This window comes from Myxine glutinosa, chromosome 11, assembly GCF_964187855.1.
Source record: "Myxine glutinosa chromosome 11, kmMyxGlut1.1, whole genome shotgun sequence".
Classification (NCBI taxonomy): domain Eukaryota; kingdom Metazoa; phylum Chordata; class Myxini; order Myxiniformes; family Myxinidae; genus Myxine; species Myxine glutinosa.
The window spans coordinates 94,888,148-94,902,938 of record NC_136271.1 but is presented as its reverse complement, the minus strand read 5'-3'; the positions used below and the strand labels follow the sequence as shown (position 1 = coordinate 94,902,938).

Sequence of the window (14,791 nt, the reverse complement as noted above, 5' to 3'; positions counted from 1 at the left end):
TGGCATTGAGGACCTCCATCCATTGTTGAGACAGCAGAAGCAGCATGTCCAGAGTAGAGTGACCTGGTCTGAAACCAAATTGATGATCAGAGATCAAGCCATTGGAGAAGAGGAAAGATTTCATATCCGAAGCAATGATGGATTCCATGACTTTGCTGATAATTGGGAGAAGGCTGATTGGTCTGTAGTTGCTAGGATCTGTTTTTGAACCTTTTTTGTGCAAAGCGGTGATGTTGGCTGATTTCCAAGCAGATGGCAGTTGACCTTGAGCAAAAGAGAGGGTGAAGAGAACAGAGAGAGGGTGAGATAGAGCGGCAGAGCAGGATTTTAGGACCCGTGGGCTGATGCCGTCGGGTCCAGTTGCAGAATCAGAGTCGAGGGTTGACAGAAACTTTTCCACCTTGTCAGGAGGAAAGGACACGGAGTCCAGGAGCAGCAGGGTACGACTGGGTATGGTGGGTACAGAGAGGGATGGGTTTGGGACACAAGATTTAGAGGCAAACAGAGAGTTGAGGCATTCAGCTTTTTCACGTGCGGAGTCAGCTGTGTAGCCATTTGAGGTAAGGGAGGGGATGGAGGGGGAACAAACACCAGAAACGGATTTGACCAGACGCCACCAGGATTTGGAAGAGGGAGACAGATAAGAGAGTTCGGTCTTGAGAATGGAGAGATATTGTTTCCTGGCTCTCCTGAGGGTGGACACACACTTGTTTCGGGCTTTGTGAAAGGAAATGAGATTTCCTTCCGTTGGATTTGCTTTCCAGGAGACGAAGGCAAGTTGTTTCTGGGCAACAGCCTCACCACAAGATTCCGTGTACCATGGACGGGAGGAAGGGTATGACAACTGAAGACGAGATGGGATAAATCTGTGCATGAGAGAGAGCAATTTACTTTGGAAGAATTCCCAGGATGAGTTGATGTTAGAGGTGGTAGAGATGGGAGACCAATCCAGATGATTGATGGCTGCTTGAAGACCGTGCCAGTTGGCCTGAGTGAAATGCCAGACTCGTCGACGCTGAGCAGGCTCCCTGAGGATGGTCAGAGAGATGTCCACTTTAACAAGGACATGATCAGATGATCCGATTGGAGCAGAAGAAGAGCAGCAGACATTTTCAGGGAAGTTAGTCATAACCAAGTCCAGAAGAGAAGATGTTCCGTTGACTGAGATCCGGGTCGGGAAATTGACAGATTGTGTCAGTCCCAGTGAGTCGCAGAAGTCCTTTGCTGAGGAGCCATGGCTGGTGAGAGAGGTACCCACACCCAGCCAACTGGCATGATGACAGTAGAAAAGCGGGAGTAGACCTTTGCCCATACTCAATGCCCATGTTGCAGGAGAAGTACATGGAAAAGAGGAAGAAGTTGTTTCTTGGGTTTGTTGATCTGGAGAAAGCATTCGATCGGGTTCCACGCAAAGTATTGACATGGGCATTGAGGAAGTTAGGAGTGGAGGAATGGTTGATCAGAGTAGTGATGGCAATGTACAAAAGAGCGCGCACAGCTGTAAGGACGAAGGACGGGAACAGTGGTGACTTTGAGGTGAAGGTGGGAGTGCATCAGGGGTCGGTACTAAGTCCACTACTATTTGTAGCTGTGATGGAGGTGCTGGCTCAGAACGTAAAGGAGGGTTTACCGTGGGAGGTGTTGTATGCAGATGATCTGGTGTTGATTGCGGAAAGTATGGATGGACTGAAGGAAAAGATGAACACGTGGAAGGAATGTATGGAGACAAAAGGTCTGAAGGTGAATATCGGAAAGACGAAGGTGATGGCAAGTGGTAAAGCATGTGGTGAGGTGGAAAGAACTGGGAAGTGGCCATGTGCTGTGTGCAGGAAGGGTGTCGGAGTGAACTCCATTCAGTGTACAATGTGCGCTGAGTGGGTTCATCAAAAATGTAGTGGTCTGAGAGGGTCATTAACCAGTGTGGCAGCTACATTCAAATGTAAGGTGTGCACAGAGGGAGCTGCAGATGGAGGAAATGTTGAGTTGGATCTTGGAGACGGCGTGAAGCTGGAAGGTGTGAAAACATTTTGCTACCTCGGAGACATGCTGAATGGAGAAGGTGGATCAGACTCGGCAACGGTTGCTCGAGTGAGATGTGCATGGAAGAAGTTTCGGGAATTGAGTGGCGTGCTGATGATGAGGGGAGTGTCGTTGAAGCTGAAGGGAAAGGTGTATGCTGCATGTGTGAGAAGTGTTATGATTTATGGGAGCGAGACATGGGTAATGAACATAGAGCAGCAACGAAGGTTGGAAAGGGTGGAAATGCGAATGGTTCGGATGTGCGGAGTATCGTTGAGAGAGAGGAAGACAAATGATGAATTGCGAAAGATGATGGGAATAGAGCCTGTGATTGATGCTGTGAAGAGGAACAGGTTGAGATGGTTTGGTCATATGTTGAGGAAGGATGAAAGTGACTGGTTGAGAAGAGTGATGGAAATGAATGCAGAAGGAAGTAGAGGACGGGGAAGACCGAGAAAGACTTGGCTAAAGATGGTGGAAGAAGAAATGCGGGCAAGGAGGTTAACAAGGGGAGATGCAGAAAATAGGGCAAAATGGAAAAGATTGTCATGGGGACCGCAAGGCTAACCCCCGCTCTAGCAGGGAAAATGGCCTTTAAAATGCATGTTGTTGTTGTTGTTGTTGTTGTTGTGTCTCGTACCCCCAGCGGGTACAGGTACCCCTGGTTAAGAACCTATGCTGGAGACACTGGGACACTTCAGACCTTACACCCATTAGACCCCTTTATTATACCTTGAGACCTTCACACCTTTCAGACCTTATAATACTTTTTATACACTGCAAACCCTTTTAGAACATTCAGACCCCTTTCGACCATTACACCCCTGAGATATTTACACCCTAAATACCCCTTTCAGATGTTTAAAACTTCAGACCTTTCAATACCCTTTATGCCCCCTTTGACCATTTTGAGACGTTTTAAGATTTTTGGACCCCTTTCGACAATGCAGACCCTTTAGACCTTAAATTACACCCTTTAGACCACTGAGACCTTTAAAAATCCCTTTACACCTTTAAAACCCTTTAGACCATGACACCTTTAAAAACCCTTCATACCTTTTCAGACCTTTAAAAACCCTTTATACCTTTTCATACCTTTAAAACCCCTTTATACCTTTTCAGACCTTTAAAAACGCTTTAGACCATAAATTACACCCTTTAGACCACTTAGACGTTTAAAAACCCTTTACATCTTTAAAACCATTTAGTTTAGACCATTACACCTTTAAAAACCCTTTATTCCTTTTCAGACCTTTAAAAACCCTTTAGACCTTTTCAGACTTTTACACCTTTGTAGACCTTTGCCCTTTAGTTTAGACCTTTCATTTGCAATCAATGACCTTTCATTTCGTAAATCCTTTTATTTATTTGCCACACAAGATACACCACAAAACAAGTCCTGGCGAGGGTCTGCAATGTCCGATTGCTCTTTCTTGTTCACCTGGCAAAAGAGGACTCGAACAAGTGACAGATTCGGGTGTTCTCCCCTCGCTCTCACACACCTGCCTGGCAGGATAGCCCCCTCAGCCCTCTCTTCGTCCTCCTCAAGATGTGATGACCAAAACGAAGCACACGTTTCGGGTGCGTTAGCATTGAAAACCGCAGTGCGTTTCGAAAAGGGTAGGCCATGTGTGTAGCAGTGGTGAACCCTGCAATGGGTGTCACGTGGTAGCGACGTTAATCCGCGGGGCGTCGCAAGGGAGCACCAACGATGGTAGTTCGGTGTCGAGTTGTTCGAGACTTCGCTTCCTGAGTTCTAAACACCGTACAAGCGCAAGGTGGACGACGCGTTGGCGCCATGGCGGGTCCGAGCGACCCAGGATGTCGGCCCTCAGGCTGGGCGGAGAACGAGTCGAGACCGGGGCCGAAAGAACCCGCCAAAAAGTCGGCGGAGCAGCAGCGCCTCGCCAAGCACGTCCGGGCGACGCACACGACGCTCCGCAAACGCCTCCGCGATGGTGAGAAATTAATTTATTTATTATTATTATTTATTTATTTAATATCATTACGATTTATTTATCGACTTCCTGGAGATTCGAACCCTCTTCGCAAAAACAGCTTAGATCGGGCGACATCAACTGTTTTACTGTTTAGTTACTTTCCTTTCCAACACATAATCGTGTATTTTCACATTTACGTGATGCTCGTTCATTGCTTATCCTATTGAAGGTTTCAGTTCGAAAAATGAAAGCAGAATGTCATTGTATAAATGTATTTGAGAAGTGGCTCAAACCGCCAGACCTTGAAAAAAAACAGTGGGGGTGCAGCCGCTAACGACTCCACCATGACGCGCAGGAACTGTACAGTAGAGAGCGCCAGTGAAGGGCTTTCGTTCAAAAGGCAAATTCACGCATCCAAAAAGAGAGAGGTAAAACATTTTCATCAACCTTCTCTTTGTCTTTTGCTTCAAGAATCAATTCCCACTTGGGTTGGGTGTCATGTTTTTGTCATGTATGAAGCTGCAAATATTCACCGTTGTATCCCTACACCGTGACCGCATTGTATCCCTACGCCCCAGCTCGGATGGCGCTGAGGTGAATCGGGCCTGTATCGGCAGAGTGAATAAACGTGTGATACAATCAATCGTAGTTTGTCGAGATACCTTACATGGCGACGAGGAGAAACATCTAGACCATGACTTCTTTCGGCCATATCGATGATTTCGACCCTCATGAGGGGGATTTTGACACGTATTCTGAGCGGTTGTCTTTTTACTTCGAGGCGAACGGCATCGCGACCGAAGCCCGGATGAAGGCCGTCTTCCTGTCCGTTTGCGGAGGTGAGACGTTCACACTCGTTAAAAACCTGATTCGGCCTCGGACAATCGAGGAGCTCACGTATGCAGAGCTCAAGGCCGCTTTGAAGGAACATTGTAATCCATCTCCTTCAGTCATCCTGTGTCGGTTTAATTTTTACATGTGCAGACAGCAGCAAGGTCAGTCGATCGCAGACTTCATTGCACACCTCAAAAAACTGTCACATCTGTGTGAGTTTGGGGACACGATTGACGACGTGCTCCGTGATTTGCTGGTGGTTGGCATGTCCGATGACCGCACTCGTAGACGCCTGCTTGCTGAGAGAAGACTGATGTTCCAAAATGCCAGAGACACCGCCGTTTCCATGGAAAGTGCTGAACGCTCATCTGGTACCAGCCCTGCTGTGAATCGGTTGGATCATGATCAGCCAAAACGTTGGAACAAGGCTCCTCGTCAGAAGCCAGTGCAGTCTCAAACACACAACAAATGTTTTCGGTGCAACGGAAAGCACCCTCCGGAGACGTGTCGGTTCAAAGATGCCACCTGCCATTTCTGTTCGAAAACTGGCCATATTGCTCCAGCTTGCATCACTCGCAAATCGGGAAAAGGGAAAGCTGCTGACAAGAAGATTCATCAATTTATCGGTTCGGAGGAACCTGAGTTTGACCAGGTGAGCTCTGTTTCCGACAACTCTGTATGACCTGCTTCATATTGATTCTCACCAAAAGCGGTGCTCAAATAGGTACAATTTCATTATAAGCGGGGACCCTCTTCTTGCCACTGTTGTCGTCAACAATCGACCATTGCAAATGGAGGTCGACACTGGTGTGGCCGTCTCGCTCATCAGCCATGCTGTTTTCACAAACCTGTGGAGTGATGCTGACCGACCCCATCTGAAACCTACTACCTATGGACTCTCCACCTATACAGGTGAGAAGATTGTTCCCTGCGGTACATGTGACGTCACGGTGGGCTACGATAACCGTGAGTTTCACCTACCCCTGATCGTCATTCCTAGAAAGGGCCCTTCCTTACTCGGCTTACTCGGCTTACTCGGCAGTCTCAGATCACTACATTTTTGATGAACCCACTCAGCGCACATTGTACATTGAATGGAGTTCACTCCAACACCCTTCCTGCACACAGCACATGGCCACTTCCCAGTTCTTTCCACCTCACCACATGCTTTACCACTTGCCATCCCCTTCGTCTTTCCTTATTCACCTTCAGACCTTTTGTCTCCATACATTCCTTCCACTTGTTCATCTTTTCCTTCAGTCCTTCCATACTTTCCGCAATCAACACCAGATCATCTGCATACAACAACTCCCATGGTAAACCCTCCTTTAAGTTCTGAGCCAGCACCTCCATCACAGCTACAAATAGTAGTGGACTTAGTACCGACCCCTGATGCACTCCCACCTTCACCTCAAAGTCACCACTGTTCACGTCCTTCGTCCTTACAGCTGTGCGTGCTCTTTTGTACATTGCCATTACTACTCTGATCAACCATTCCTCCACTCCTAACTTCCTCAATGCCCATGTCAATACTTCGCGTGGAACCCTATCGAATGCTTTCTCCAGATCAACAAACCCAAGAAACAACTTCTTCCTCTTCTCCATGTACTTCTCCTGCAACTGCCTCACAATAAAGAGCACGTGTGTCGTTCCTCTTCCTGGCATAAATCCAAACTGCATTTCGTCGATCTTCACCTTCTTCCTTATCCTCCTCTCCAACACCCTTTCCAATACCTTCATTCCATGCTCCAATAACTTTATCACTCGGTACGAGCCACACTCCAGAGGGTCACCTTTCCCCTTGTATAGAGGGACGAGGGAACTCAGTTCCCAACCCACTGGAATGCGGCCTTCTTTCACCACCAGATTACAGATCTCTGTCATTCTCTTCACACCCCAATTTCCTGCTGCCTTCAACATATCTCCCACAACTCCCGTCGACCCTCCCGCTTTTCTACTCTTCATTGCTTTTATCGCTTCCTCAACTTCCTTCTCAGTTATCTTCTCTGCCGGTCCTAGAACTGGGTTACTCTCTATGTTGCCATCCCATTCATTCTCTGCATTCAACAGCATTTCTATATATTTCTTCCACCTTCCTTTAATTCCATCTGGGTCCACAACGATTTGTCCCACTTCATCCTTCAAGCAACTCACCCCCATCACATCACACCTCTCTTTCGCTATCTGCGTTGCAATCCTGAATACCGCTCTCTGACCCTCTTCCGAATCCAAGCGTTCTCCGAACATTTTCCTACATGCCTCCTGCGCCTTTGCCACCTCTTTCTTTGCAGCCTTCTTGGCTGCCTTATAACTTTCATGCTCTGCTTTTTCTGCTCCCGTACCCTTCGCCTTCTGCCACTCCTTGAACTTCTTCCTCTTCTCGTCAAGCCTCTTTCCAACTTCATCATCCCACCACCATGTTTCCGAGTGCCTCGGTGGTCCTTTTGTCCATCCACATACCTCACCAACGGCTCCCAACAGACTATCTTTCATTGAGATCCAACCACGTTCAAGCTCAACCACATCAGCCTCTACCCTACTCAGCCTCTCTTTTAATGCCTCCCTTACTGTCACCTTTTTCAACCTCCACACCTTCATTCTCGGTTGGTACTTCACCCGGCGAGCTTTCCTCGCACCTTTCACCCTTATGTCGCAGACAACTAAGTGGTTCTGTGAAACAGCCTCCTCCCCCGGGATCACCTTTGTGTCCCGGAGGTGCCCCCTATCTCGCCTATGCACCATCAGGTAGTCAACGGTTGTCGTCGACCCACCTGACATGTATGTAACAAGCTTATTATCCTCTTTCTGGAACTGAGTATTACAAATCAACAAATCAGCTCCATCAGCAAACTCCAAAATCCTTTCACCTTCTCCATTTCTCACACCATATCCGTAACCCTCATGAACTCCCTCCAAACTGTCCATACTCCTTCGCACATGGCCATTTCGGTCTCCTCCTACCACAACAACTTCCTCATCTTTCATGTTTTCCATCAGCTTCTCTATTGCACACCAGAACTTGTCCTTCTCTTCATCGTTCCGATCAACCTGCGGAGCATATCCTGAGATGACGTTCACCAAGAGCTTTCCAATCATCATTTTCACCATCATCAACCTATCACTCACTCTAGTCACACTCACCACACTGTCTACAAACTCCTCAGAAAACAGGACACCAACACCATTCACGCCTTCCGGGCACCCTTGCCACACAAACTTGTATTTCGGTCCCTGCCTACCCTTCACCATTCTCACACCACTTCCCTTCCATCTCGTCTCCTGCACACAACATATGTCCACTCTTCTTCTGATCAATACTTCCACCACTTCTCCTGATCTCCCTGTCATTGTCCCTACATTCCATGTCCCAAACCTCAGAAACCGATCTCCACTTCGGGCTGTACCCTGCCCATATGTAGTTGTAATTGTCATGGTTCTCTTTTTGAGGCAATCTTTTTATGGCCGGATGCCCTTCCTGACGCCAACCCTCTTAGTCGCCTCTTATGACACGCAGGGATACGGTGTACCTATTCTAACCGGGGTACACCCTCTAACCTGATATTTATTTATTTTCTCTGCTTCTCAACCCACATCACCTCCATCTTCTCTATGCTCATTCTCAGCCCATGTTTCTCAAATGCCTCCTCACACTCCCCCAGTACTTCCTGCACCCCCCACCAACTCTCCACCACAACATCCCTATGCAATATCCTCCCCTGAATACCTTCCATGTTTACCTTCCTGCTTCCCAGCTCTATTCTTCCACAAAAATCACCCAGCCAGAGACAGGGAGACAGGACGAGGAGCAGGTGAGCAGGCACAACTAAACGGATGTACGATGATCATGGAGGCAGGATGAGGAACAGGCGAGCAGGCCTGACGATCAGGAAGGCAGGATGAGGAACAGATCAGCAGGAACAACCCTCGTGGGTATATCTTGATTCCAGATCCAAGACTATCTACATTAAGGTAGATTGCTTGGTTCCGCTGAAGGCAATCCTGAAACCACAACCCTGGTGACAAGTGGAAGGACAGGATGGAGGTGCAGTGCAGAGAGGGCTGGCAGTGCAAGCGGGACGGCGAGTCTCAGCAAGGAGTCTGATGCCGTCGAGACGTTGTACCACGGTAAAAAGGCTCAGAATGTTTGTTGCTCGTCGTCATTAACACCAAGCAGAATGATTTGGCGTGAAAAACAGGTCCTCCCAACAAGCAGAGCCTTGATGTGATGGAAATTACTCAGAAGGATTACGGCAACCTCTGTGTCTCCAGTATGAGCCATCCCAGGCGATGATGTTTGGAGGGCGTGGAGGAGATGTACTAGGACACGAGTGTCAGCTTCCTCATGGTTGCATTGATCCATTGGTGGACTGTTTCCAACATGGTGGACTTGATCACCTGCAGTGATGTAGACATCCTTGTCATCTGGGAACTGTCCTTCTGTTATCTTTTTTGACAGGAATGAGAACAGTTCCTTCTTGTTATCAACGTTCGCCAGAAACTTCTGCCAATTTCCTGGGATTTTGGCAGTACCAGATACGCGTTGTCGGGTGCCTGTTCCTCGTTTTTCCCTTGTGCCTCCTTTGATTGTGTCAGTGCACGATACTGGTCCCAGACAATGTCTACTCTTGTCGATCTTTTCAAGTCGTGGTGAACTCTTGGGCAGAATACCTTGTCGAAATATGAATCAAAGGTGTTTCCTTGGACAGTTGTACCAGGAAGTGAGTGTATCAGTACTCCACCGTCAATAACAATGAAGTCGTAAACATTTGGCGCAACTAGCTCCTCGTCGACAGAAATGGCACTACTCGTACTGGCTTCCACGATGTATACCATCAAATCTGACTTGGTACAAGAGTTGAGGGACCCTTTGGATGACAACGCAGGTGGGTATGGGGAAGATTCGTGACGAAAAAAATGAGTTTATATGAGTATATAAACTTGAAAAAATGTTCTTTTGTGTCCGAACATATGAGTAAAAAAAAAAAAACGAATTTTTTTAAATATGAGTGCTTGACATTCGAACCAAAATTGTTCTGTAGGCCCTTGCCTTCAAATTGGTACTGAAAACGAAACTTTTGCATCAATTTGAAATGACTGAGTGTCCGGGCACTCCACTAATCCTCCCAACCCCTAATTAGTCCACACCCATTATGTGTCAAAATCTCTCTCTATTTTATCCCTCCACCCTGCTGTTAGTGTTTCTCCCCTCTTTCTACTGTTATTTTTGTTCTGTTGCGTCATGATCCGTTCAGTGTTTTCGCTCTTCCATGAGCCTTGACTTGTTTACAAAAAAGCAGAAAAAAGCTTGCAGTACAGATTGCAGAACTTTGTTTTGAAAGAAACTGAACTGACACCATATTACATGATTACCTTGAATATTTCTCACTTTTCTTCAAGGCCTGTGTTATCATGATGATGATGATGATGATGATGATGATGATGATGATGATGACTGAGATGGTGTCAAATACGATGAATAACACCATATGCAAGTCATTACTTATGATTGTGAAAGTTGTCGAGCTGCAAAAGCAAGAAGGCCTGTGTTTACGTTTGTTTGGATTGACCAACCTCTTGCACAACATCTGTAACTGACAATAACGCAGTTACACCTGTCAGCAGCTGCTCTATGTTTAACTATCGAATCTTGTTTTAGACTTCAAAGCGAGGCCTGGGCCTTTTGAGGTCATGTCACCCCGTTCGTATCGCTGTCAGGGAGGTATGTTACAGGTCCATCCATTCTGCCATGGAGAGGTGACATCAGGCCAAGAATGGTAACATGACCTAAGGGCTAAGAGCTCAAACTTGCCCACAGTACTGTATTCTGCACCTCCATTTACATCATTGTTGTGGTACAAGCAAAGTCATAGATTGTATTCCCGTGTTCGCAAAGTAAGGTATGGCGTGCTATTAAAAACTCACACGTTCACCTTTGTCTCTTAGTCTGCCCAGGTAATATTGCCTTTGGAAAAATATATGAGCAAAGTAAACCTACTGATCTAGTCTGAAAATCATTTGGAGAGCAAACCAATGCTTGCTTGCTGTAACGTTCATTTGGATAGAGTCAAGGCTCATGGAATTGCTAGAAAGCTCAACGGATCAGGACGCAACGGGACAAAAGGAACAGTAGAGAGAGAGAGAGGGTGACACTAACAGCAGGGTTGAAGGATAAAATAGAGAAAGACTTGGACAAACAATGGGTGTGGGGAGGAATGAGAGGTTGGGGAGATGCATCGGGTGGACAGGAGGTATACAGAAGCAAACTCTCAGGAAGGAAAAACTGGAAACTTGGGAAACTTGCAGGGAGGTGGGCTTATGGAGTGGGGATTAACGGGGGTAGACAAGATCATGGTTTTGGATGGGGGACGATCTGAGATGGTGGTGAAATGCTGTCTTGAAGACCTGGAGAGAAGAATGACATTGAAGAGGATGTGGAAGTTGATTCCACAGGAAGGGACAAATTGAAAAAGTAAAGAGATACCGGTTGTGGAGCCATTCAATGTGAACAGAAAACAAATTGTAGTAAGAATTTACAATGTGCTCCATCCGTTCTCCATCTATGTGAAATGTAGTTTCTATCAGACGTCTGAACGATAATATTTTTCCTCATTCACCATATTTTTTGAACTTGGCACCGAGTGACTTATGTTCCTCAATTTCATAAAATAGTCAGACTTGAAGGAGGAGGAGGACGAAGAAGAAAGAATAAGAAGAAGAGGAGAAGAAGATACCCAAAGAAACTTTAAAGTGTCGAACACGCCGAGATGTTCTGCGTTCTCCTTTTTTATTTTGGAGAAAGTTAACATTTGAGATTTTTTTGAGCTGAAAGCAGTTTCCAGATGTTGTTTTTTTTTGTTTGAATCAGCTGACACTTCTAGACCGGTATCAATCCCAGTCAAGTGGAACAGACTTTGTAAACCTGGCTGCTGATACCAACACGATTGGTTTAAAAGGATGTGAAGATCAGTCCGGAGCTTCTTTAAATTATCAGGTAGAAGATTAACACTGGGTTAGAGACACAGACACAGAATGAAATGCTGAGAAAGGTTGGAAGTTAGGACATGAGGGCAGTGATACTGGGAGGCAGAGTAGGGATGGGAATAGGGAGCCGGAGAGGATGAGGCTTAAGTTAATGACCTCCCTACCAACATCCCCAAATCCTTTAACATTTTAAAAGCAGCGTTGTTTTACTTTGCACTTACCATCTCAAAAGTGGTATTTTGAGTGTTACCTTGGAATAATAATACCACCACTTTCCATTACTTAAGGCCTGAGGAAATGTGGCATCTAAAAGGTCTGTAATGCTTTTCTCTAAAATTGCTCTAAAATATTTTGAATATAATTGAGTATAAGAGATAATCATCATCCAAATGCGATAGTCATACCGAGGAGGAAAGTAAAATAGTTCACAACACTTTAGGAGTTTTTCACAGTTTATTTCCTTTTGGAGACTCCAGTTTCTGTATTGCTGAACCGTAGGCTTAAATTGTGACTCAAGATCCGATCCATAAGGCTATTGCGAGGCGGGGTGGATGATGATCCAGAGTTCAAACTCAGTTTCTCAATATCATTAATCGCATAATTAAATTGGTTTTCATGAAGTGTCTTATTCTTCTTCACCGATTTTCTGCTCAGCGATCGAAACCGTAAGGTAACGAGAAAGGCACTCGGTAGAGCGCATAGCTACGCCAGGCTGTATTTTGTATCCACTGGTAGGCCGGATCTGCATCCGGACCTGAACCAAAATTTAATCGGCTTGTTATTGTCACCTACCTAATTCATCCACAACTTTTTAAAATATCATGGTTTCAAAGAAGCAGAAAGTACTTGTAAGCGTACTTGCAAGAAAGGTTTTTTTTTTTTGGGGTATACTTCATTGAGGCCTGTATAAGAGCTAACACATAGAACATGTAATATAAAGAGAGCGGGAGACAAGAGGGGGAGAGAGAGGGAAGCACAACAACAGGAGAGAACATGGACATCAGGAGATCTGTGGAAGGGAAAGGGCTGGGGTGGGGCCCACAGGATAAACAAGATGGACACTACAGGGGGTTTCCAATGTCACGATAGGGTCTTTCTCCAATGGGGGGACAAATCCATGTCCGCTATGAGCATGGCAGGCCGTTGGTGTTCCTATGGTTGGAATTGAATGCCCCGGAAGCAGCCACGGAAAGAGTGGCAATTACATGTGTGGAAAAATAGGGTCACCCAGATAGCTCGGATGGCAGAACACTGGTACGGTTCACCAGAGCACCTGGATTTGATTCCTGGTCTGGCTGTGTAATTTTCCCACATATGTCAATTAATTAGTTATAATCCCGCTCATTTATTCAATATATATATTGAGAATTGATCAAGACATGATCGTATTTCTAGCCCCTGTCCCAAAATTTTGATTGACATTTTTTGTTTGCAACGTTACCTCAAACTCGGGTCAAAATGGAAATGTTCCAATGCTTTGATTTTCTGAGACTTTCAGTGTGTCATTCTGCACTATATTTGGAGTAGAAAAATACTTGAATGATTTTATATATCATTGCAATTTGTGGTGGGTATATCAGGAATTTGACTGGACTATCCATGGTCGTTCTGCCTTTATAACCTTGGGCCTTCATCCACCCCATGATGTTGCTCGACTCCGCCCGCTCCATGCCCATTGGCCACGCAGGCGTTACTCATGCAGAAGTCAAGCCTCTGCACCTTGCGGCTCACCCTAAAATTCCATGGCAAACTATTTGTGCCTAAACTGGTGCCTTTTGTGGCACGCAAAGCCAGCATGCAAGACTGAACGAATATTAGATGGATTACAGGGGATGGACCATTAAAATGGTAAGGGTAGAAGCGGTTTTAGACACAAACACCAGCATAGGTAGATGTCGTCTACCTACTACATAAGCGGTGCATATTTATATCGCAATTAATTACTTCACACTTATGCGGAAACATATACTAAGGATATAACTGACCTATTCTAAGCAGTGTTAACCCCTAGGTGTGTATATATACATATACTCCTCTTCCACTTAGGGGAGTGGGGGTGGGGGGGGAGGGCTGGATGATCGTTCTGTACCGCAAGAACAAGAAAGATGCAGTTCGTTTGGTGGGGTGTGATGGAGCCACCTCCTCATGCAGGCTTTGGCGCAGTGAGCAGTGAGCAGTGCCAGGGATAAGACAAACAACTCATCCTCTTTCTCCCGGTGCACCTGCCTTTTATTACTTCAGGCACATGCGTCCTTGATGAGGCCTGTGCCCCTCCGCTCTCATTGGTCATTGGTCATTGATTGGGATGGTGGGAGGTGTGACTCGGCCCAAACAGCAGTACTACGAGCACTCTGAGGTAAATTAACCACCGTTAACAGCCATTGACACCTTTGTTCATTTTCCTGCCAGACTCGCACTGCAACGCCGAGCAAGCGCTACGGAGAGGAACATTTAGGATTGACTACATAGGACAAAAACCGTTAATAAATGAGGTCAAATGGGTTGATAATTCCAGGCACAGACATTAAGGAAGGTTCACAGTAACTTTCTAAATGTAATAGCGACGATCAATATCTGATATTATATTTAATTACTCCACGTTATCTAAAACACGTACCAAGGAATAATTAGAGTTACACTAATGATCTATTAACCTCTAGGAATCATTCCGCCAATAATACATAAATAAATATAAAAATCAAGGGAGGCACAACGTGCTCCTCCCTTTATATGGGATCGTTTCTCTCAATGACACTACACTACACGGCCAAAATTATGTGGACACCTGAATATCACACCCATATGTGCTCGTCGAACATGTCATTCCAAAATTATGGGCATTAATATGGAGTTGGTCCCCCTTTTGCTACTATAACAGCCTCCACTCTTCTGGGAAGGCTTTCCACTAGATGTTGGAACATTGCTGCGGGAATTTGCTTCCATTCAGCCACAAGATCATTCATTAGTGAAGTCGGGCACTGATGTTAGGCGATTAGGCCTGGCTCGCAGTCGGCGTT

At 45.9% G+C, this 14,791-nt stretch overlaps 2 protein-coding genes across 8 annotated transcripts in view; one reads left to right on the top strand and one right to left on the bottom strand.

Moving 5' to 3' along the window:
• LOC137412493 (toxin MIT1-like) overlaps window positions 1-3,631 on the bottom strand; it is a 95,145-nt gene extending 91,514 nt beyond the window's left edge. For both annotated transcript variants that reach the window (XR_013624998.1, XR_010981497.2), the window contains exon 1: window positions 3,461-3,631. The gene's annotated coding sequence lies outside the window, so the exon portion shown is untranslated. The remainder of the gene's footprint in view (window positions 1-3,460) is intronic.
• Window positions 3,632-3,707: 76 nt separating this feature from the next.
• SAMTOR (S-adenosylmethionine sensor upstream of mTORC1) overlaps window positions 3,708-14,791 on the top strand; it is a 54,427-nt gene continuing 43,343 nt past the window's right edge. For 2 of the 6 annotated variants that reach the window (XM_078786876.1, XM_078786880.1), the window contains exon 1: window positions 3,708-3,977. In XM_078786876.1, the coding sequence (XP_078643002.1) occupies window positions 3,818-3,977 (160 nt within the window). In that variant the 5' untranslated portion in view covers window positions 3,708-3,817. Of the gene's footprint in view, window positions 3,978-4,532; window positions 4,799-5,569; window positions 5,706-14,791 lie in introns of those variants that run through there. The other 4 variants (XM_078786878.1, XM_078786877.1, XM_078786879.1 and 1 more) reach the window with 4 other exon arrangements.